At 48.4% G+C, this 24,432-nt stretch overlaps 1 protein-coding gene across 3 annotated transcripts in view; it reads right to left on the bottom strand.

Annotated features, from left to right (window-relative positions):
- Positions 1–6,671: 6,671 nt before the first annotated feature.
- Ndufa10 (NADH:ubiquinone oxidoreductase subunit A10) overlaps positions 6,672–24,432 on the bottom strand; it is a 49,712-nt gene continuing 31,951 nt past the window's right edge. Inside the window, exons 9-10 of one of the 3 annotated variants that reach the window (XM_052750388.1) lie at positions 21,547–21,655; positions 6,672–7,102 (exon numbers count right to left, since the gene is read on the bottom strand). In XM_052750388.1, coding sequence (XP_052606348.1) covers positions 7,013–7,102; positions 21,547–21,655 — 199 coding nt within the window. In that variant the 3' untranslated portion in view covers positions 6,672–7,012. The remainder of the gene's footprint in view (positions 7,103–21,546; positions 21,656–24,432) is intronic. The other 2 variants (XM_052750389.1, XM_052750390.1) reach the window with 2 other exon arrangements.

The following is a 24,432-nucleotide window of genomic DNA, read 5'->3' as shown; positions in this document are numbered from 1 at the left end:
GGCTAATTATGTGAGTTTCTACCAATGACAAATTCAAGAGAAATCAAATTTTTATTAAAAATTCTGTCACTAACATTTCTGGTGATAAGTTGATTCCATGGCTCTTTAAAAAAATGTTTGTATCATTTGTTTTTCTCAAAATGAAAGAAAAAATAAACAGGCCCAGATAATACACAAGCAAGAGACAAGTTTCAACGAGAGTAGACTGGATTCAGCCAACTGTGGCTCTGAGTTCACGAAACCAAAGGGTGACGCTGACAGCGGCCATTGGTCAACACGCACTATGTAATTCCGAAAACCATCCATATTTGATGCAGACATTGAAAAGGTACTTACAGCAGACGTGGTTTCAAACAGCTTATCCTGGTGACCTTTGAAGACGCTTCACAGTGCGGAATCAGGGGTACTTAGGCTGAACATCCAACCCAGGCAGGGATGGGGAGAGGCCATTCCACAACGATGAGTTTGTCTTGGCCTCACCTGGCTGGCTTCAGGGTGAGCGCAGGTTCCAGAGGGTACCTCAGCAGATGGACAGGGAGGACAGAGGCTCAGACTACAGCTCACAGAAGGCGTGAAGGCAGAGTCCAGGAAGGACAGGCTGGGTTCGGGGAGGCAAGTGGACTCTGGGCTGTGTGTGCCAAAATGCTGCTGTTGCACTGTAGGGAGCCGGGTCGGGGGGTCCAGTTGTTGTAGCCCTGGCCCTGGAGCTGAGTGCATGGGAGGAAACACCTTTAGGGAGCCCAGATAGGCAGTGTCATAGGATACTTCCCTAAGCCCAGAACTTCCTGTCATCAGCTCATGAGGCTAAGGGGTGGTGGCCAATCAGAGACCAGAACTGGATTCAAAGGCAGCACGCCAGTGGCCTCCTGGCCTAGATGTCCTAGAGTCCTGATGTCATCTCTGCAGGACACCCTGGACTCTAAGGTCCTGTTCTAGGCCACAGAGGAGACCTGTCACCTGTCCTCCCAGGTTCTGTGCAGGCCAGGAGGGCAAGAAGGCATGTGGCTCTAGCAAGGTCTAGTAGGAGCCTGTAATCTTACATCTTGGGGGCAAACCCAAGGTGACAGACAGGCTAGGAATCTGGAAGCCAGCCCTGGACCTAAGACCCCTGCTGCCTGGCCTGCTGAAGCCTTCCTGGTCACCCTCCACCTTGGTAGTATCAGTAAGTGACACACACCAGTGGTTCCAGAGTAGGGAAGAGGGAGCGGGGAGGGGATCCAAGTCTTCTGAGGTTCTAGGCCTCTTCCTCTATGTCTCCTCCTCTGTGCACAGCCCATCACATCCCTTGCTGTTGGGAGGACTCCTCTGGCTTCAAGTTAACTCCAGTACCACACAAGCCAGAGCTGCAGTGGGTGGGGGAGGCCCTAAGGCCTCCAGTCAGGCCCAAAGGCAGCAGTCAGAGCCCACACAGCTCAGGGCACACAGTCCCTTCCATGTCCCACCTCTCAGGATAAATGCCTGGACTTGCTGTATTAGTTGCCTTTCTTGTTCTTGTGACGAAAGACTCAGCTAAAGTAAGTTAAAAAGGGCTTATTCTGGCTCACACAGTTTGAGTACAGTCCATCCTGGCGGGGACGGCATGGCGGCAACAGCTTGAGGTAGCCATTCACATTGCATCTGCCGTCAGGAAGCAAAGAAGTCTGGGACCAGTGACGTTAGAACCGCAGGTAGGTCATTTCATCCCATCACATGCTTTCCTGTCTGGTCATGTTCATGCTTAATCAATGAAGAAACTTATACTGGGGGTCTGAATGGACGGATAGGGGCAGGTGGGATTCAAGAAGCCCTCTTGCCCAGCCCAGGCCACTTGATTGTCAGACCTGGTGATGCTGTCTTGTCTCTAAGGCCCCGGTCAAAGCCAGACTCGGAGGAGATGATCAACACTCTTCCCTCTCACTAAGACAAAGGTACCCAGAAAATCAGACTTTTCCTATGCCTTGAACCTGGAACACCCGTAGGTACATGGTAGCCTGGAGACAAGTGCCAGGTCTTGCCTGGAGTGGCCAGGAAGGACAGCAGCCCTGCCAGGCCAGCACACACCAGAGGTATCTGTGGCTGCAGCAGCCCACAGGCTCTGTTCTCTTGGCTTCCCAGCAGCCCTGTCGATGCTTCCGGGAGCCCATAAGGCCAGAGAGGAGGTCTGAGTGCTGCTGACAAAGGGTGGGATGCTGGCCAGTTTAAAAAGGGAAAAAAAATGATCTGGAAGTGTTTAGAAGGAAGAGACGTAATTATACCTGTTATATGTATATTCAAAAAGCTTGGCAGCTTGGAAAATAGGGCCCGGATCTGCCATTTCTTCCCATTTCCTGCAATTTCCACTACTATTGTCCAGGGCTCCCTGAGCCAGCTCGCCCTTCTCCCAGATGGTTCCCCCTCAACAGCTGCTGGTTCCTAACCAGCCCTGCCAAAAGACTCACTTTAGGCCAAGGAAGAGACCAGAGAGAGGGGGTGGCTCCTAGACTTGGGGAGCACTGTGCATGGACATCGGGGCTGACCAGGGTCACCTTGCTGGCCACAGGGCACCTCAGGGCTGCAGAGACTTGACAACAGGCAGCTGGGAGGGGAGCTGCATGGGGAATCCTGAGGACAGGGGTGTCTGTCAAGTGAGATCCGGGCTGTGGGAAAACACAAGTTGTAGTTCACATTGAGCATCAGGGTCCAGTGCTCTTTGTGGGCCTTGAGAGTCCCCTCACCCAGAGCCCATCTCCAGGTTGAGCAGCCTGGACACCCAGACCTCCTCAGGGTCTGTCCTCAGACTGCACAGCCCACAGGTCTTCGGGACCCTGAAAGAGCTGTGTGAGAGCAAGGCTCCACTGAGGGCAACAAGAGCCCTGAGTGGAGGGCTCCATTCATTCCTGAATGAACTCCAGCAGGGCACTCATGATCCAGAGACACTTCCTGCAGGCAGGAACCAGAGGGTGTGTTTGGGCACTGGCTGTTCATCTTCGCCTCAGCCATGTTCACCTCCCAGGCTGGTGATACGACACATGTGGCCTGGTCCTGAGTGGGGACCCTGTGCTCAGGCACCACGGCTGTGCCCAGCTGCTGGGGAGGGGGTACAGTGACAGGGTTTAACATGATGGGGACACCCTTTTGCTTCCGACTGACACTCTAAGAGCTCACACCCAAGATGTGCGAGTGCCAAGGAGGGAGAGGTATCACTGGTGCCTCCTTGTCCCTCCCGAGACGGTGTACAGAACACATGGCACCTCCACATCGGTGTTTTCATAGAAATCACACAGGAAACCTGAGTAGCTGTGTGCCAAGGGGTATCTAAGATTGCTGGGGCTTCCTTCTCTTTGTGGCTACAGTTCCTCAGTGAATCACTCTCCCCTCCTGTGACAACACTGAGCTCAGGGCCTGGAGCTGGCTGCACCGCTGATTAGTGACGTGTCTCCCATGCTCCACACGCCCATTCCAGTTTGGACTTCATAATGCAGGAAGAGCACCACTTTCCTTCCCTGGGCTTGATCAGCAACAGGGCCTTGGGGCAGCCATCCTTTCCAGACTGGCCACTGGGAAAGTCTGGGTGCAGAATCGTCAGCAAGTGGATTAAAAGGGCTGAGGACAAAATAACCCTTGTCAAAAGAACTGTTTTGACTGTGGGCTTGTTGAAATGAGGTAATCTCACTAGGCGATTAAGGGCAGGTGCACACATCTGGGCATAACTCCCCACCTACAGGACATATACAGGCCGTGACCACCCACCGCCTGTATAACCATCCCTGTATCAGTTTTCAAACAAGAGGAGCCTTCAAGACAGCGCTTTTTTTTCCCCCACTGGCCAGCTCTTACCCACAGTGAAGTTCTTTTTCCATCTCTGCCTCACCTCTTGCCTCTCCAGGGCTGTCCTTTAGAGCCTGGGCCTCTGAAGGACATCCTGAAGAGCCTGCATGCAGGAAGGCCAACCACTCCCCTTTGCCTCCTACAGGCAAGGAGTGGCTTACAAGCACAGAGTGCTTTAATTTGAAGCTGACCTTGCATTTCCCTGCTGCAGGCAGTAGAAAGGATTGAAGGCAAGAGTGTGGGGAAGTGCTAGGAAGGCCTGGGATGGATAATCCCACAGACAGATGACCATCTACTGGGCCGTGCCCACTGCAGCGGATGAGACCACCTGGGACCATGGGAGGGAAGCCAGTGTTATTATGTCTTTTTCCTTAGTATTGAATTGTCTCATATTGCTCTGGCTCCCAGGGCGGCTCCAAGGTGGCATCATTTCATTTCTTGCCACTGGCCTGCTGGCTGAGGCCTTACTCACATCCCGCTGGACTATGCTCCGGGCCCTCAGTCCATTCACTCCCATGAGGCTACTGATTTTGGTAGGAACACAGGGACCCTCTGCTTCCAACGCATTAGCAGAAAAGACCCTTAATGTGCCGCTGGCACCACCCCTTCCTAGAAACACGCAGGTTTAAAGGGTCGACTTGTTTACCAGCTTCCTGTCAGGATACTAAACCATTCAGTAAAGGCCAACATCTCATAGGTGCCAATAATACCCTGCCTTAAAGATTCCTGCCACTGATCCTGTGGGGATAAGCCTATACTGGAGATCTCTGGTCCTAGGGTATCAAATCAGAGTTCCAGAGAAAATGGGATGCACCAAAACTCGGACCTCACGACAAGGAGCGCAGGGCCATGCAGCTGAGAAAGGCACTTTCTCCCTAACTCTCTGGTCAAATCCTGGATTTGCTGCCTTCCAGAGGGGCTTCCCTCTAAAAAACCCAACAGGATGAGAGGACCTGAGGGCTGCAGGTCCTGAGAGAAGCAATGCCCTCAGGGGCTGGTTTATTTATATTAGATGCAAAGCCCAGGGTGACTCCGGCTCTCCCTCCCATCCCTGAGCTGTTTCCTTTCAAAGCCTAGGTGTAGGGTGCTAAGTGCAGGGCCATCCTGCCCACTGACAGCAGCCCTAACCTTGCAGATCTGCCCCAGAGCAGGCCTGTCTCCTTGGTGCCAGCACACACTGCTTACAAACAGCCAATCCAGAAGTCCTTTCTGGCAAACAGAACACAGGATGTTTCCAAGCAATCAGGAGCCAGCAGGCTTTAGAAGAGGGGCCTATGTAAAGCAAGAAAAGAGGTGTTCACTTCTGCTGCACTGCACAACCGCACACACTTACATCCAAGTGCAGCCTGACTGCAGGTCCTGGGGCCCCCTAGTATCCTGTATCCCGCACATGGCTACACAGTGACATGCTGCCTCACTGCACTACTTTGCCTGGCCAGGTGGCTATTTGCCATGGCTCCATGGCTGTATGGTGGGTTGCAGCTGACAGCAGTCTGAGGCCTGGGGAGCATGCCAGCTGAGCCTTGCTCTGCTGAAGACCAGGGGGTTGGGGGGAAGATGGCCATAAGGGTGTTAAGTCCTCGAGGACTTCCTCTTCAACAGAAAACACACAGAACCTGTGTCGAGACAGTGCTTCATTCCTGATCCTCCAAGTGCTGAGGCTGCCAATGTGGCCTATTCAAAGCACATGCTTTTGTCTCAGCCCTGATCTGTTTTAAAGGGCAGTAAGCATTTTTGGTGAAACTAATGAGGGAATGCACTGAAACCAGATCAGAGCATCTACTAGTCTCCTCCGCAGGGCTTCACCCTGGAGGAGACTGGGAACATATACTCATCTTCCTTTGCCGACACAGAGGGAGCACAGGAAACGGGAAGATGGACTTCTGTAGCAACACAAATCACAAGGGTCACACTACATCCAGGGAGGAGAGCCACCGGGAAAGAAACAAGCATGTGGACTGGACTCCCAGGGACCGAGTATGCTGTGCCAACATGTGCCAGGCAACATGGCTGAGGTCTCTGGGCACCCACTGCTGGAAAGCTGCATGTGTGTTGTGCAGGGTTTCAGGAGCGGCAGCTCCTCCTAGCCATGGGCAGGAAGTATGGCCAAGATAAAGATCCTTCCTCTCTTTAAGCCTCTCCTCAAAGGGTTTCCGCGCTACTCAAACCACAACACCCCAGGGCTGGCCCATTTCAGGAGGAGGAAGGAGGAGGAAAGGCAGGTGGGCAGCAACAGCAGTAAGGCCACGCACTGTTCTGGAAGAGGAAAGTGTTCTCTTCTGTAGTGTCTAATACTGATCCCACCTCTATGTGCTGAGTACCTGATGGAGCCCAGTGCTACCAGGAAACTGAGTGCTAAATTTCATGAAGTTTTAATTAAGTTAACTGTAAATCACATGTACTAGAGCAGCCACGGCAGGGGGCCCAGTACAAACACACAACTTAGGACGACCTACAGAGGAACTTCTGAACAGCAACACGGACCGACACCAGCTCATAAGGACTCCTTCCCCAGGTTCCAATATAGGTGAACGACAAAACGCAATTGCTTTTTTCACTTGGGACTGCCACTGAGTTTTGGTAACAGCATCAGACCAAGCGTCCCTTTTTGCTCTAATGTGCACCGTTAAAAGAAGAACAAATGCTTCAGAAAACCACTTCAACAGTATGTGTGAATGACCCAAACTGCAGGGAAGGGACGGGAGGGCTGAGCCTCACCTCCAGGGGTGTGTGCGTACGTGTGTGTGTGTGTGTGTGTATGTGTGTGTGTGTGTGTGTGTGTGTGTGTGCAGGGAAGGGACGGGAGGGCTGAGCCTCACCTCCAGGGGTGGGTGTGCGTGGGTGTGCGTCTGTAGTGTGTGCCGTGCAGACACAAGAAGAGGAGCTACAGAGCCAGCTTTATTTCTTGAGGTTGAGAGGACGGAGGGACACAGCACAGGGACAAGGGACGTCTAGTGGAAGCTGCTCTTTCACAGCAGACCAGCTTTGTTTGTTTTGTTTTTCTCAGATGATCCCAAAATAAAACTGAAAGGTTCCAGAATCTTTTCTATGGAAGTTGAATCTTTCAATCAACTGACTAGGCACAGGGCAGACTGTTTTTGTTAAACCATTTCTTCGGGCAATTTCTTGATCCTGCTCTCTTCCTGCTGTCTTGCAAAGCTCTGGAATTCAGAGTTGGGCAGAGCCACATCTGCACGGCGGTGACACAGCTAGGCAGAGGGACCACTCACTTCAGCCAGATCCACTTGTCGCCTACCTCGGCGTTGTACCCAGGTTTGTACTTCCGGCCAGGCAGCTGTGGGGAGGCATCAAAACACTGTTTAGAGTAAAGACCACCTTCCCAGCCCCCAGAGCTGGTCAGTTACTGCGCATCTAGTCCCCAGGGGAGCACCCGAGAGCAAGGATCCGTTGCAACGAAGCAGCCTTGCCCACAGAAGCCCTGTCCAGGACAGAGATCAAGACAGACAAACCCCTAGCCTCTCACTGATGTCCATAAGGACAGGAAGGACAGGAGACAGTGGTGGCTCTCAGCGAGGACTGGCAGAGGGGACCGGGCCTAGGAAGCGCCTTGTTCTCGAGCCCTGACCGCCTGCTTGGTTACTGTGAACGGTGACAGCTTTGAGAACCAGGGATGAGATCACTGAGAGGCCATGGTCACCAGGGTCTCAGCCTGGAAGAGTACATGACGGGAGAGTGTGAGCTGAACATAGGCCCTGGGAAGTGCAGGAAGGTAAGGGAGACGGCACAGGCCTTGGGAAGCCACTGAAATGCCCAAGGAACATAGGTAAGAAACTACTCTGGGAGCAAGGAAGCAGCTGTGGGAGAGGCCCCTGGCGTCATCAGGAGCTGAAAGGATCAAGACTTCAGTCTCCCTTTACCAGAGGCTCTGTCCTTGCCCGGCTGGACTGCTGGATGGCACAGACAAGAACACAGGTGTGAACAGCCAGAGGGCTCAGAAAGAACTACAGACAAGCAAAAGGCAGCTAGGGACCTGCCAGTATGACAAGAGGAGGTGCTCCACACAGCCCCAAGAGCAGCCCATCAGTACAAAGGCTGCAGGAGGGCAGGCAGAGGCTGGAGGCAACCCCGCCCCCACCTCCCCCAGTCAGAAGCAAGCTTTCCAGGAGAGAGAAGGTGGCTGACTAGAACCGCCTCAGGCAAGAGGTACAGGTACAGTGTGCCAGGACTGAAACACAAAGCTTCTCCAACTGCCATCCAGCTGAAGAGAAGGGCACTTCTTGGTTAGACACAATCCACACAATTATGTCTGACCAACAGAACACGCACACCCTTTAGAGGACTATCTGAGTGGGTCTGTGTTACACCAGCAGCCAGCCAGCCAGCAAGCCCAGGAGTTTTTTTCTGCTACCACTGTCCTGAATTTTAAACTAGAGCATGTAAAAACTAGCTGAAAACCACCAAAGCTGCTGATCCTCACCAATGTTTACTAATTGCTTCACAAAATCCACTCTGGAATTTTTTGGGGGCATTTAATTGGCTTATAAAATCCAGTGAGGGGTGTTTTCAGGTTCTGGGGAGAAGGCACAACACTTGAATGTACAAGAAACGCACCCCTAAGTTCCCAGTATCTAACTGCTCATCTGTGGGCTGGAGGCCATGCTGAAATTAAAACAGCAATTCAGATCATTAGAAGGTTGCAGATGAAGCCTCTGGGGAGCGCCCTGGGCAGTTGGACACAGAAGGACAGGATACTCTTCTGCACCTCTGGAATGTGATAGGATGCACAGGTATTTCTTTTTCAAAAAGAGTAAGTCACCTGCCTCGAACACACACCTGTTCCATCCAGAGCAAGAATCTGCACTTGTTCCAACTCTGAAGCAGGTGCTGAGCCCAAGTCCCTGGCCACCTCGTTCCACCCACTCTAGTCTGAGAGTGGACCTGTGCTGTCGAGTCCTGCCTGCTGTTTCCAGCCCCAACTCCTCCCTACAATCCTTCCCTTTCGTATGTGCTTAGGATAAACTCCCAGAAACAGAATTGCTTGCTGAAGCAAAACAGCCTGAACAGCAGGTGTAGACAGCACCCCCTCCGTGGGTCTAACTTGACAGTGTGGAAGCTCTGGTCTGGATTACTGTGCTGAGGCTTAGGCATGGGAGCTGACTCAGCACCTCCTCCCCTTAAAACTCTACCATGCTCTCAGTCTCCCAGGTCTCCCAGCAGGAGGAGCGAACCCGCTGCGCTCCAGGCCCAGCCCACTGAGGGTCCCTGCAAACCAGGTACCACCTCACACCGAAGTCCAGCTGGGAGCTTGAAGGCAATGGCAAGGTGTCATCTTGTGTAGCCCAAGTGAAGCCACTGAGTTTTGGATTTAAGTTACATGAAGGAATGGGATTCTGAGAGTCGTAAAAGGTGCCCCTCTACATGCCACAGCCAGCTGAGTGGACACTTCAGTCTCAACGCAGCCAGGCAGAAAAGGCCTCCCCTGACCACAGGCTGGACTTGGGCCAACATAGCAGCCTCTAGGCCCTGGGTTCCAGTACTGGGGCCAAACAATTGAGACCTACCAGACTAACTGCAGCTTCCCAATGTGGTATGCTACTGCATCTGGCCTCTTTCCCCTACCTAAAAGCATTTAGAAACTGGAAAGTTGAGTCCCATGTCCTATCTGATCCTGACAGGCCAAAGTGGATGTGGTAGAGGTAGGGACATAGATAGGGTCTAGGCAGAAAAAGAGCTCCAGAATTTGTCACAGGGCCATTGGTCTTTAAGGGCTGAAGACAATGTCCAGGCAGCATAGGTGATGTCCTGCAAGGCTGGACAAAGCCTCTAGGAGCTATGTGCAGTATGAATCCATGGCTACTCCCTGAAGGCGGTGGGTCAGATGGGTTCCCAGTGGCCCTTCCTCACAGACACGAGCACAAGAGAGATCACAAGAGGCCATACTATCCCCCAAAACAGGCTACGCTAGAGGCACTGGAAAACTGGAACTCAGTGCTCGCAGGATTAATGCTGCTGTGCAAGTACCCTGCAGCCAGCAAACCTCCAACACTTGTCTCAGAATAGAATAAACCAGCATTCCAAACCCTAAAACTCACACTGTGCTGCAGCCAGGGATAGACTTCCAGACACGTGCAAGTGGAAAATGTGATCCTCAACCAGAGGGAGAGTCAGGCGGACTCAGAAATGACGAGGGCGATGGATTAGTGAACGGGGACCTTAAAGCATCTGTTAGGAAAGTGGGAACAAAACGACAGACGACAGAAATAAGGGAGAACTGGAAAACAGAAAGGCACAAGTTCCAAGTTTAAAACAAGATCCTGAAGTACAATTCTACTGGATGGGCTTGGGGGTCAAGTGAATGTGCTAGGCGGGGCTGCTGCTGGGCTGTGAAGGAGGGGTGGTCCTTGGGATTCACCATCCTGCTCCTGGCAGGCCACACCCTCCTGTTAATGGCTGAGTACAAAGGAGCAGCGCCAGTCTACTTTGTAGCCACAGGCTCTTCCCAGAGGCATTCTCTCTAGCCTGGCCACAAGCCTCCTCGACCTGTCCTACCCACTCTGTCGGGCAAGCCACAGGCTCTCCTGCCCCTTCCAGTTGACCCTTCTCTGCTTCCTCCCAATCCACTGCTTCAGCATTTCCTTTGTATTCTGTTTCTTTGAAGATCCAAATGAGGACAATGTAACAACAGCCTATTTCTTAACAGCATAGAAAATGGTGAATATGAAGATATAAGAGAATTGACTCAAAATAAGGCAGAAAGAAAATGGCCAAACAGTTCCAGTGACCCATGAAAACCTCTGTCTAATGCACATACAAATAGATCCTCCAAACCCCTAAGAATAATGGCTAAACCTTTTCCAAATGCTTTGCAAGGTACAGATAGCACACCCAGACACTCAGCAGACCTCTGCAAGATACACAGACAACCACACAGAGGCAAATCACAACAAAACCTCTAAAAACAAGCACTAAGTGGGGGGGGCGGGTAGAAATCCTCAAAGAGTCCTGGGGCACCAAGACCAAAGACTAGACTTCTCATCAGAAACCACGCAGGCCCAAGGCACAGAGAACCTTCCATGTGCTGTAAGAATGGTCAAGCTACAATCTTGTATCAATTGAAAACACCTTCCAGATTGAGTTGAAATAAATATTTTTTTAGCTAGCCAGCCAAAGGAATTTGTCACTATCAGATCCATACTGTAGAAACTGTTAAGTTAGTCAGGCAAACCAGGGTCCAAACAAAGGTATGGAATGCACCCAAAATGACAGTTCAGGAAGAAGACAGAAGTTGAGCCTTTTCCAAATCTCCTTAATGGTAACAGTTTACTATACAATGGCTTCTAGAAGCAACATTACAGTCATGCAGGAGACCTCCCTTCTCTTGCTTTTTTAAACTGATGTTTTCTAATTGACTTCCAAAATTGGATATATATATATATTAAGCCCATTGTTTTTGTTAATTCTCCCATCCCACACCCTTATCTTTCCGACCCTGGTGGAAACAAACCCACATCCAGCCTTATCCTTTTCTACTTTCATACCACCTAGGTTCTACCAGACACCCTCACTTAAGGCATCCCCTGATGGCTCTTTTCTAATTCCTGGCTTCTACATATGCTCCAAGTTAAGCACACAGATCTAAAGAGTCTAAGCTGGATCCTGTCTTTTGGTCCTGGGTCATCTCACTTGGGGTACACACACACACACACACACACACACACACACACACACACACATACACACACACACACTTCTAGTTTTATCCATATACTTGTAAATTTTATTTTTCTTTACAGCTGAGTACAATTCCATTTTGAATGTACCACATTCTTTTTCGGCATCCATCTGTTGACAACACATTCAGGCCGATTCATTTTCTGGCTATCGTGAAAGAGTGGCAATGGACATTGATGGGCCAGGGTCTCCGTAGTAGGCTATAATGCACAGGATGGTATAGCTGGGTCATATGGTAGGTCCATATGTTGCTTTCTGTGGAAGCTCCCCACTGATTTCCATAGTGATGGACCAGTCCACACTCCCACCAACAGTGACTACAAGTTCTTCTTTCCCTATCACCTCAACAGTATCTGCTGTCATCTGACTTCTGGATAACAGCCATTCTGACTGGGGCAAGATGGAATTTCAAAGTTGTTTCAGTTTGCATTTCCTTGATGGCTAAATTATTTTAAATACTTTCTAAAGTATTTGCCATTAATATTTCTTATTTTGAGAATTCTCTATTTCCAAAGCCCATTTTTAAATAGAACTCTTTTCTGAAGTTTTGGGTTTGTTCTTAGATCTTTGCACAATTCAAATGTTAGTCCTCTGTCAGATGTACAGTTGTCAGATATTTTCTACAATTCCATAGGCTGCCTAAACACAAATCTCAGTGCCAAACGCAAAATCTCTCCTCATAACCTATTGGCCGTGGAGGCCCCACTATGGGTTCCCAGCATTCTTCTTGGTTACCTGTAGCCAGTCATTTTCTGTCCCACCTGCCAGCTCCTGAATAACCACCTAACCTTAGCTTATGCTTGTTCCTAACTAGTTCTTATAACTTAAACTAACCCATATTTTAAAATCTTTGTTCTTTACATGGCTTGGCTACCTTTACTCTGTATTGCCCATCTTGCTTCCTGTGTCTGGCTGGCAACCCCGCCTCTCTTCTTCCTAGAGCTCTCTCTGTCCAGAAGTCCTGCCTCTACCTCCTGCCTAGCTATTGGCTGTTCAGCTCTTTATTAAAAAAATCACAGTGGCACATCTTCACACAGTATCAAGGAATATTCCACAACAGATACCCACCAGAACCTTGGTTGCAAGATACAGAGAAATCAAGCTGGAACCCGGCCAACTGTTTCTTCCCTGCCAGATAGCTTTCACAGTGCTGGAAGGCACTATACCCACTAAAGAGTGAGAAAAGTCATCCGTGGTTTTACCCAGGTGTGAACACTACAAAATACAAAGCCATGTGAGACAAGATGCATCCACAAGTGCAATAGTGGGATTATTATTATGGGTAAGCACCAACTCTTGGATTAGATGAGGCCTGCTCCACAGGAGGGAATGCATATCTGGTACTATAAACCTTTGCTCCCAAACTCAGGGTTGGGAAACCATATGTCTTAGGGGGAACTTACTCCTGTTGTCTGACATGACACCAAACTGCCGTTTAAATACTTAAGATTATACTCACAGATAAACGCTACTTGACTCTATCAGAGAAGCTTCTCTGTGAGCGAATAACAGTGAATGCAGAGACTCATGGCTGCTCAAGGTGCTAAGAATAAGTGCTGGCTGAGTGCTCATCTGTTGTGGAATATTAATTTAAGATGTGTGACATTTGTTTAGGCTGTGGAACATTTATTTAATGATGCAAAGATGTGTTGCATTCTTTTATGCTGCATTTGTTTAACTCTGTGAAGCTGTGTTATTTTGCCTGTCTAAAACACCTGATGGTCTAATAATGAGCTGAATGGCCAATAATAGCAAGGCAGGAGAAAGGATGGGTGGGGCTGGCAGTCAGAATAAACAGAAGGAAAAGAAAGAAAGGAGGATCTAGGAGCAAAACAAGGAGAGGAGGGTGCTAGGGGCCAGTCACCGAGGCACACAGCCAGCTATGGAGTAAGAAGAGTGAAAAAGTAAGATATACAGAAGTAAGAGAAGGGAAAAGCCCAGGGGCAAAAGGTAGATGGGATAATTTAAGTTAAAGAAAACCGTCTAGAAACAAGCCAAGCTAAGGCCAGGCATTTATAAGACTCCATGTGTAATTAAATGGGAGCTGGGTGGCAGGCCCCAAAAGAACAAAAGAATACAAACAACCAACAACACTCATCCCTTTATACACCTGCTCTAAGGCGTAGACAACAGCCTGGAAGAGGGAGCAGAAAGAATGTAAAAGTGGGCAGAAAAGGGCATGACACAGCCACTGAAAACACCATCTCACAGCAGTGTGGTCGCCTGTACTGCACCTGTGTGAGAGCCTGTCCACAGTCAACCTTAGATCAGGGAGGGACTCATGGGACCCTACTGTCCCTGCTGAACTACTGGCTACCGACAGATTCTGGAAGTTACTGTTCTCAGGTGTCTACCCAGTGGTAATAGTTCCAAAGCCATAGTCCCACAGACAGCATGTTAAAATCAGGGAGACCCACATCACCTGACAAGGGCCCTCTGAAGGCAGGTGCTAAGAGAGACGTCAAGGACTTTGCCAGGGACAAACTGCTCTACATGCAAAGCCATGTATGCAGAGATAAGCTCCAGCTCTCCACAGCCAGATCTGTGGCATCACAGTGAATCAAGTGGATGAAGGAAGGACTGGCAAACATGTGCAGATGGGAGGCTGGGGTACTGTGTATGTTTAGAGCTGACTTTGGGTGCCAAGTCAAAGAGCTCAGACTTGTGATAATTACTCTGAGTTGGGAATGACCTAGAAGACAGTAAAGCACGCCGTGGGTGTGCCTATGTTTTCAGAGACAATGAGAACATGAGGGTTCTGATCTGTGAGTAGACTGACCCCTGGATGGACACACAATATGACAAGATGTTTGGGAGGTGGTGAAGTAGGAGTTGGGGCCCAGCTGGAAGAAGTGACTACCATGAGCAAGTCCTTGGGTGTGTGACTCTTCCCGGCTTCTTAACTGCTGTATTAGCTGCTGCTGCTCTCTACCTCTTCCTCCTTGCCAGGATAGACTGCCACCCATGAAACTCTCAGGAAAATAAGCAATTCTTCCTTAATGTTGTTTTTGTCAAGTGTTTCATTGCAGCTACAAAAAAAGCAACTAAGTCTTCAGAAATGAGTGGACAGTCTCAAGCACTGCCCCAGTGGACCAGCTGGGCCTCTGTGTAGTGTGGCCCGGGACCCCTGCCCTAGTCCCCTTCTGTCCTCTGCCCCAATGTCCTGAACTTCCTCTCTTGCTTCCAATGCACTTACTCTGTCTGTCAATTCACAAAATGTTTGGTCTTCAATAACAAAACCAAGTAACAAACTAATAAAATACTGGCTAGCCGGTTCCCACACTCTCCTGACACTTTTTCTCAAGGTTCACCTGAGACCCCACGCAGTCACCAAAGCAGCACCCCAAGCTTCCCTCCTTGTTGTGGAATATCTATACACTGTGTAAAGGTATACTGCTGTGACTGGTGTAATAAAAAGGCAATTGACCAATAGCTAGGCAGGAGGTATAGGTGGGCTTTCTGGGGAAAGAAAGGAAGTGGAGGAGGAATCCAGGCGCAGGGAGATGCCAGGAGACAGACAGGAAACGGGAGGTGCAAGATGGAAGAGAGGTAATGCTACGTGACAGAACATAGATTAATATAAATTATAGGAGCTAGTTAGGAATAAGCCTAAGCTATAGGCCAAGCTTTCTTAATTAATAAGTCTCTATGTCATTATTTGTGAGCCAGTGGCCCAAATAAAAGTCCGACTACACCTCCTTGGCCTTCCTATAGTACCCAAGGTGCACAGCTCCTGTACCACCTCTTTATATCCAGCCAGTTCACTCCTTCTCACTGGCCTCCTTCCTCATGACATGAAGTCTTGACACTGCAGTCTCAAGTGCTTGGTTGGCCTCACTACCTGGCTGGTGGCACCTCTCCACTTCCCAGGAGTGGGGTGGGCAGTGCTGGCGCCCAGACAGCCCTGGCAGGGGTGCTTGCCAGTGCAGTGCAAGCAGATCATTAAGGATTGTTTGACAGTTGAGCACAGTAGCTGGAAGATAGTTCTGCTGCCAGAGAAGCACCTTCATGAAAGCCACAGATTCCCAGACTGTCAAGAGCTAGGTAGGGAATGGATGGAGGGCTCTTCATGCATTCATCTCTGATTCATCCATAATGCAATTTCCAGATGGAAATTTTGTGATAATTGCTGCTGTCTTTAATAGCAAAGAAAATTCTGTCTCTAAGAAGAAAGTCATTATTACTTATTGCCATGCTTCATTTCAACCCATCATTTTTAATAAAAGTAACTTAGTTTCCTTAAAAGACAAACAAACAAAACCAACATTCCTCTAAATGGTCACACAGTTCTCAGTCAACAAAGAAGAAACCTGAAGAACACACAGTACTTCTGGAAGAAGGAGACAGAGCGACTCTTCAGAGGGAAGACCACAGGCAATCAAGGTTAAGGTCAACAAGTGGCCATGCTGATCATTCACCTTGACCTTTACCACCCCACCAATGCCCACCTGAAACTCCACTGCAGATTCCTTAAACTGTGACTAAGAACAAGGGTCACGTGCGTCACTGCTGAGAGGAGCCTGCCGAGAACTGGAGTCTGTGCCATCAAGTCTGGATGGGGGCCTGGCACAGAGGAACAGAGTGGTGAAATGCTGAGGAGACCTGGATGACACTTCAGTTAACACCCAGTGTCCATGCCTCCTACGACCTGAAAGCCGGTGACATCACAACCATCCTCTCTCTCTCTCTCTCTCTCTCTCTCCCCCATATGTCTATCTATATCTGTTTTTGAAAAACTAGACTTATTTTAAACTTATTTTTAAAAATATTCAGAAATTAAAATAGATTTCTTCAATTATTTGTTTAAAATCTTTAACATTAAATTAAATCCATATGTGTGCAATGCCATAAACTCTGATATTCAGTATTTGTCTTAGTTAGGTCTCTATTGCTGTGATCAGAAGCAACTTGGGGAACAAAGTTTATTTCATCTTACAGTTTGTAGTCCATCCCCCACGGAAGTTGGAGCAGGAACTCAAGGCAGGAACCTATGGGCAGGAACTGAGGCACAGGAAATGGAGGAATGCTACTCACTGGCTTGCCCCGCATGGCTTGATTAGTCTACTTTCTTATACTATCTAGGACCACCTGCCCAGGGGTAGTACCACCCACAGTGAGCTGGGCCTCTCATATTAATCATCAATTAAGAAAAGGCTCACAGGCTTGCCTGAAGACCAATTTGATAGGGGCATTTTTCCAATTGATGTTCCCTCTCCCCAAAGCTTGTATCAAGTTGACAAGACATCACCCAGAAGAATATCAGAACAAAGAAAGCCATAAAAGCACAATGATAGTGACAGTGGCAAGCTCGCCAGATAGCCACCCACTTATGCCTAGCTTTCAGATGACTAGCTGGTTCAGGCCAACTCTGCCCTCCCATACAAGCAGAGGTAGATGGCACATAAAGTCGTCCACTCACAGGAATCTAGGCAGGAGGGGCTGTGTTTTAGGGTGTCAGGACAAAGAGCAGGGGGGCTTACAGTCAGCACATCAGCCTCCTGGGGTCTCCTCAACTCTCATGAGCAGCAGCAGCAATAAGACACTGTGACCCTGCTAAGCATGCTCTCTCAGGCAGGACAAGCTGCAGACACATCAGACCTCATGGAGCCCACACACAGCCAGCCATCAGCGTGGTCTTAGAATGGATTCTGGTGGTCTGTCCCTTTCCTGCTGACCAGATGATTGTGCAGTGCATCTCTTTGTGGATGAGTAGCACTGGCAAAGTCCAAAACTACCTTTACATTCTTAACCAAACACAACAAAAAGGACAAGTAACAGCCACAGCGAGACAAGACGTGAGACAAAACACAGGACGCACCTGTCAGGCTGTAAGGACAAAAGGATCAAACAGCAGCAGCGAGCCCAGCAGTCAAGCAGACCCCAAGACAGACACGGCACTCATCAGATTCCTTTATTTGCGATTAAGTTTCAAAAAATTGTACAGCAAAAGTAATTCTGCAAAGTTGAAAGTGTAAACTCTAGAAACAACAACAAAGACAATGATTGAAGTTAAGAGCCCAATGACAGGCCCGCAGATTAGAAGGGCTGGAAAAGATGACGGGTGAGCAGCTTGGAAGACGGCAGAAGGACATGTGCGGCTGAAGCATACCGAGAAAGGCCGGAAGGAGACAGCAGAAGCCTAGCACACGGGGCACAGCATGAGACCAGCGCCTGTGGGAGCCTGAGGAGAGCGGAGAATTGGCACCGGCTGTAGAGAGCACCTCAAGGCAGTGAGGACAAAGGACATGGCCGACCCCCAGGTACACACACCCTTGGCAAAGCTCAAGACCCATCAGGAACCAGACAAGAAACAGACCCCATAGAGGAACAAGAACTATTCCAAAGAAACAGCGAGCTGCTCGTTAGAACACAGAGCCAGAATCCTGAGATGCTCAAGTCTGGATTGGCTGAAAGCAAACAAGCTGGCAATTCAGAATTCTCTGCCCCATGCCAATTCCTCTTCAAGAACTGAGACAGTCCCCCTTCCTTCCAAGTCTGACCTACAGCTTTCTATAAGGCTGAATGCAGCTTGTGCCTCCCTGAAAGTGGGGGAGACAGACTGGTAGGGTTTGAAGCAAAGCATGCTAACTGTGATAGGCCAGCAGGGGAGCAGACAAGGCTGCTCTCACACAGGAGTAGTCCTGTAAGTGCCGACAGGGAGAACGCGAGAAGGGCTGAACAGTCACCACACAGCCCTGTAGAGGTGGTGAGACCCTGACAGTGTGAACTCATGATTTTCACCACCCACAGACAAACACACAAATGAATCCCATACAGGGAGAGGATCTCCTTCAGCAGCTCCTGAAGCTGTGGAAGGGGTGACAGAGAAAGAACTACAGTTAGGAACCCATCACAGTGATAACTAAGTAAGTAAGAAAATCAATGGACGCCACAACTCTGAAAATCTGACAGAAGAGCACACACTTGCAATCCCAGATTTCCCCAATGCCTCCCGATCACGAAGAATGAAAGAGTTACATCATCTGTAGTCAGACGATCGAAGGAAATGTGAGCAGTGACAGGGCCAACTCAGCACATACTCTGCCTAGGAAGCTGCAATGAGTCTTCTGACATTCCCTTCACAAAACACTATGGCCTGAATCTACTCACGAGGAAACATCCAACACACCAGACATAGGGATAGTCAACAACTAAGCAACCTGCAGTCTCCAAACATTTTGAAGTATCAAGTTCTTAAATATCGAGAAAATCCAGATACAAGGACTGGAGACAGAGCCATCAGACGTAACCTCTCATCCCTCCTGGGTCTCTGGGGTCACTGATAGTCCTCAGCTGGTATGTGGTTAGCAGCAGCATGTAAATCCGCTCATACGGACTGCCAGGTACAGCGGGGCCTTGTGGCACCTTGTTCATAAGAAGGCCATCTTCAAGTGGAGCGTCCCAAACCTTAATGGAAGACTCAATAGAACACAATTCCACAGCCCATGCTGGGCTGTGGTCTAGCAGGTCTAGCGGTCCAGTAAGTGGCATTCCTAATGCATGAGCATGCACCCTGAAGAAAGGGTGCTGAGACCATACAGTGAGTAAGAACATGGTGTTCAGTGACTTTGACGACACACGATTATAAAAGGCATTACAGCAATCTCATGTGTATCAGGGAAGGTTATTCTTTTCTATTATTAGCACTTTTTTTCAGCTTGGCCTTGAATTCACCACATAGCTACGGACTACCTTGAATTCTTCATCCTCCTGTGTCTATCTCCCAAATGCTGGGACTACAGGAAACCATGCCTGGCTTATTCTTGTCCTTTTTTTTTTTTCGAGACAGGGTTTCTCTGTGTAGCTTTGTGCCTTTCCTGGAACTCACTCTGTAAACCAGGCTGGCCTCGAACTCACAGAGATCCGCCTGCCTCTGTCTCCCGAGTGCTGGGATTAAAGACATATGCCACCACCGCCCTTTATTCTTGTCCTTTTTAAGATTGACTCATTTTGATCTTATTTCTATGAGTGTTTTGCAAGCCTGGTGTCAGTGGCCACATGAAGAAGACACAGACTCCTCTGTAACCAGTTATACAGTTGTCAGCCACTAGGGGGCTAAGAGCTGAACCCAGGTCCTCTGCTCTTAACTGCTGAACCATCTCTCCAGTCCCTCTTATCATTTTTAAAAGTCTGAAGTATCTTCCCAACAAATTTAGAAATATAATAAAAGATAAATGAAGATCAAATAAAGATCATTTTAATTTGTTGCAACAAATTCTTCCAGGGGAATGGTCTTAAGCAGAAGCAGAGCCACAGAAGGATGTGACCACAGCAGGGTTAAGTGTCGGGTGGTGCAGACCTATCTTGAGTCAATACTATTTCTACATTCCCCGTAATGTCTTGAGGGACTTAAAATGTACAGAGAATTAAGACACATAATCACAACAGCCCACAGGAGGAGTTGGCCAAACAGAGCTCAACACTGTCTGTGACTTTACATGGCCTGGAACTGGAAAACTACTGACCTTAGACTCAAATATATCAGAGATGACCACTTTAATTACCAGGGATTACTAGTTAACTACAGTGATTAACTAGTAATAGAGTGATAACCAGTCAGCAAGCAGAGGGAAATAAATGAAAGCCAGAAAAAAAAAAATCTTATTTCCCTGAAAGGTAAGATAAAAGAAAAAGTAAAAACCTATGACAGGTCAGAAAACACTGTAAAACAACCCAATTAAGTACATCTTCCTTCCAATGTGACTGGATAATATTAAAGATATTCAGAATAGCAAGAGGTTTTTAATAGCTTCAGGTACCTAGACAGAAGCTATCTATGCAAATACTAGCTGACGGAAGTCTAAGGTGCGGCAGTAATACTGAGAACAAGCCTGAAGGCTAGCTTTATTACTAACAGTACAGATAACAACATTAAAGGCACAAAAGGGACAGTACTAACCACCTAGCCAACAGCACACTCACATCACCAATGAGGCCAAAGCCGACAGAACAGAGGGAGGCGGGTCCCACAATGCTGTAGACCCTCTTGCTACAGCAGACAATGGGCAAGATGGACCTGAATGAGGCTGCTTCTACATGGCTGAGAGAGGATGGAGTGTGAACATGGAGGCCACAGGGAACAGCTGAGTCCACTGAGGGAAGATGATGTCAGCCCAGACACAGACCGTGCACAGCAAGGAGCCACCTCAGCCGTGGGTTGAGGAAGCTACAGGTCTTCACGGTGCACCCAGGAAGAGCCAGGCAGCACACAGGTGCTTGTACTCATGGCACAGTAAGAGCAGCATCACATGAACGGACGGTGCCTGGTGGACGTCTTGATGGCTGTGCTCCCAAACTTCTACAGTGGAAAAAATATTTTCAAATAGCCCCAAAGAACTTGCTTAACAAAAAATGTTGAGTATTTCAAGAAAGGGAAACCAAAACTAAACCAAACCAAAACAACTAGCCCAGCGGAACGCTTGCTCATCGCTTCCGGTGCTCTGCAGCCTCTGCTGTGCAAATGACAGGGGCAGACGCACCTCTCCCAGGGACACAGACACCCACATGCTCCCCTCAGGGCCACTTCAATGTCATGATTTCACACCTTCCGATAACTAACAAGCTACAGCAGCCCACGGACAGAGGACCACTCTTCCCAGTCCATGATGCTGCTAGATGCCAGCTACTACTCCTGTTAGGCCTCTGGTCCTTGGCTGGATGGCTGGAAATGATTCCTCACACCAACGGAGGAACAAATGACTCATGAGGAAGGTGTGTAAATTAGAGAAAGGCATGATCAGAGTGGGGCTGCTGCCTCCACTGTCTTCTCGACCATCCTTGCTGCACTGTACCACTTGGTTGGAGGACACTGCAGAAATGTAAGCCTAGTGATTTAGAGATGCACTGTGAAGAGTGAGGGGACGTCAGGTACAGCCGTGAAGAACTGGAGACAGTGCTAAAGAATGGAGGGCATGTGTCCATCAAGCCAATGCACCAGAAATGACACTGGACATGGTGCATGTCTGAGGAGTCCTGCTTTACGACTGGAATTGAGGGGCACAGAAATAGGTCAACTCTTCACAGAAGTGGCTTAGTACCCCAGACTCTGCACCCATGGCTAAGGCTCACCGCTCTGAAGCTGTTTTGGATTCGGGTACCCTGGTGAGCTCCAATCGTGATTTCTGGGAGATAGATAGGAACGGTAGTGAAATTCAGCACTTCAGTCTTATCCTGAACCCTGAAAAGTAAGAAAAACATGGATTACAACAAGCCATCAAAATAAGTACCATTAGGTAAATATTATCTTTGACTCTTCAAGTATCCATATAAAAAAATCCCTAAAATAGGGGCTAGAGAGATGGCTCAGTGATTAAGAACACTGGCTCCTCTTCCAGAAGACCTGGGCTCAATTCCCAGTACCCACATGGCAGTTCACAATTGTCTTTAACTCCAGTTCCAGGGGGATCTGGCACCCTCACACACACATACATGCAGGCCAAACACCAATGCACATAAAATAAAAATAAATAAATCTTTAGAAGAACAAAACAACAACAAAACCCTGAGATAAACACTGCTCCAAAGCACTGCCCTCTCACAGATCACCAGGGCTGTATAGCCGCTCTGCTGAGACAGCTCCAGAACTGGGGAGTTCTGGGAAGCCCTGGCACCTTCAGACAGTGGGCTCTGATGGGTAGTTTGGGAAACGGGAAGATGGAGTCAATGTGTGCCTCACACACAACAACAAGGAGAAAGCTACCCGCGGATGGTAGGTCATCACGCTATGCATACTCTACCCTCGTTAAAAATATGTAACATTAATGCCAACAACAGAGGAGGCAGCTAAACCAGCTGAAGAGACATGACCGTGCCACCGGGAACTCACCAGGTAGCCCATGGAACCAGATTTATCAACGGTCAGCTTCAGTTTTGGTACTAGTAATACCAGCTGCGGGCTTCTCTCCTTGCTTTACCATGTCATTCTGCTGATGTGAGAATCTTTATACTGTTGTTACAGCTCCTTCACTTTAAAGCTGGTCTCAAAATAGCCACTATGCTTGAAGAAATAAACCTTTACTTTTTTTTTTTTTTTTTTTTTTTAAAGAAAGAAGCATTAAAGCTGAGCAGTCATGCAGGCTTAAATCCTTAAATGCTTAAATCCTTACACTTGGGAAGCTAAGACAGAGAACTGCCACAAGTTTGAGTCTAGCCTGGGCTACCTGGTGAGACAACTGTCTGAGGTGGAAAGTCACTAAAGCTTTTCTTACATGCTCAAGAAACAAAGCCATTATTTTCAACAGCTACTTAGCCACACCTAAGCTGTAAAGGCAACAGAGGGTGTTCCTTCTCTGCAATTTCCAAGTGGAGATTCTGTACTGTATCTGGCTCCTGGTGGCTGGACCTTGTAAGAAGCATCCAGGCTCACTATACAAAGCCACAGACAGCCAGGACCCCACAGGCCTAGAACAACCTAAGCAGAATGCAAGGAGCATGGGTCCATGGGTTATGCTTCCATAGGAGACCAAGGGGGAACAAGGGCTATGGCAGACTGAGCTTCGTGAGGAGTAGCAAAGGCGTGGCCTGGTGTCCTGGCACAAAGGCGACATCACTCCCACAATTAACAACTCAGGGACCCAAATCCCACGGCCAGCAGCGCTGTCCAAAGCCCTGCCTGCCTGTCCTCCCACGTGGCTTGCCCTTGTCTAGGTAATGGCCATACTCGACACAGTCAAAGATTAAGATTGCTTCTCTTAGCTTTCATATCCAGGGGTTTTTTATCTGCCAAAAAATATGAAAACATTTCACAACAATTCAAGCATGCAAACAGTAAAGTCTGCAAAGGACATAAAGTAGCTATGTTCTATAAGCCTGCTTTGCCTGGCTGTTAGATAAAATTTTACAGTACCAAAGCCCACCTTCAGCATCATCTCCTAGCACCCCCTCTCCATAGCTACAGGCTGACAACTTTATCATACACTCTTTCTATGACTCTATGCCAGCAATGTATGAGCACACAGCTCTCAACTGTAACACACACAATTATTTTGTACCTGCTGCCATTTAATTCTGAAGTGGCAACAAAATATTTTAACTAAAAATGAAGTATATGGTAAATGTTAACAAATAACAACGTAGTAGGCAGGTATCTGGTTTACTCTTACAGCTGAAAATCCTTAGAAAATGCTGGAAAATAGACGGCGTCCTGAAAGTACACTAAATAGAGCAACAGCGCCATCTATGTTTAATTTGGCAAAATTACAATTTACACATGTCCCAGAAAAAGTTAGAAGAAAGCTTTAAAAGTAATCCGTTGTCTATTCTGCAGTTTACTTAAACCTGGAAAATTTCTTAGCAGAGATCTCGGAGATGAGGAGAGCCACACAACACATCTCCAGTAAATACTTCTCAGATAGGTTATAGAGAATACCCTTCATCAGAGCTAATTAAAAATAAAGACACTGCGAAGCCTTTTTTGACTCAGAACACAGAGTAGCTAAAGAGAGTTCTGCTCACAGAGTACTTGGTTCAACTCTGCAGCTGGAAACCCAGCTGAGAACAAAGTACCTGCCACACCAGGGTGCAGAGCTATGGTGTGGTGAGCACAGTCTGCTGGAAGCGCTATGGATAGACCGCTTTGAACGGGCGCGAAGACAGAGAAGAGGAAGATGACACTTGAGGTTTTAAGACTGCAGACTTCTCCATTAGCGGAATGTGCCCTTTCTCCCACCTTTCACAGCCTGGTTTTGCTTCCCCCTGGACCGTAGTTCTTCCTGAAACCACGTGGAGAGCTCCCATGTGCCTCCACAGTATCAGATGGGTTTGGAAACAGGCTCCAGAGGCAGCAGGTGGGGCTCCATGGAAGCTGAGAGGTTGGGGAGGAGGGAGCGCACTCACAAACCTAACTGAAATGAAATAGAAATCCTCGAAAGCAATAATTTGGTCAAGTTCTGGACCAATGAGTATAACTGGCAAGTGGCATGTTTACAGTAATTATCTCAGAAAATAGATCATAAT

Source organism: Peromyscus californicus, unplaced genomic scaffold (assembly GCF_007827085.1).
Source record: "Peromyscus californicus insignis strain IS unplaced genomic scaffold, ASM782708v3 Scaffold_21__1_contigs__length_65335640, whole genome shotgun sequence".
Taxonomy (NCBI): domain Eukaryota; kingdom Metazoa; phylum Chordata; class Mammalia; order Rodentia; family Cricetidae; genus Peromyscus; species Peromyscus californicus.
The sequence above is the reverse complement of the archived record's forward strand: the minus strand, read 5'-3'. Positions and strand labels throughout refer to the sequence as shown.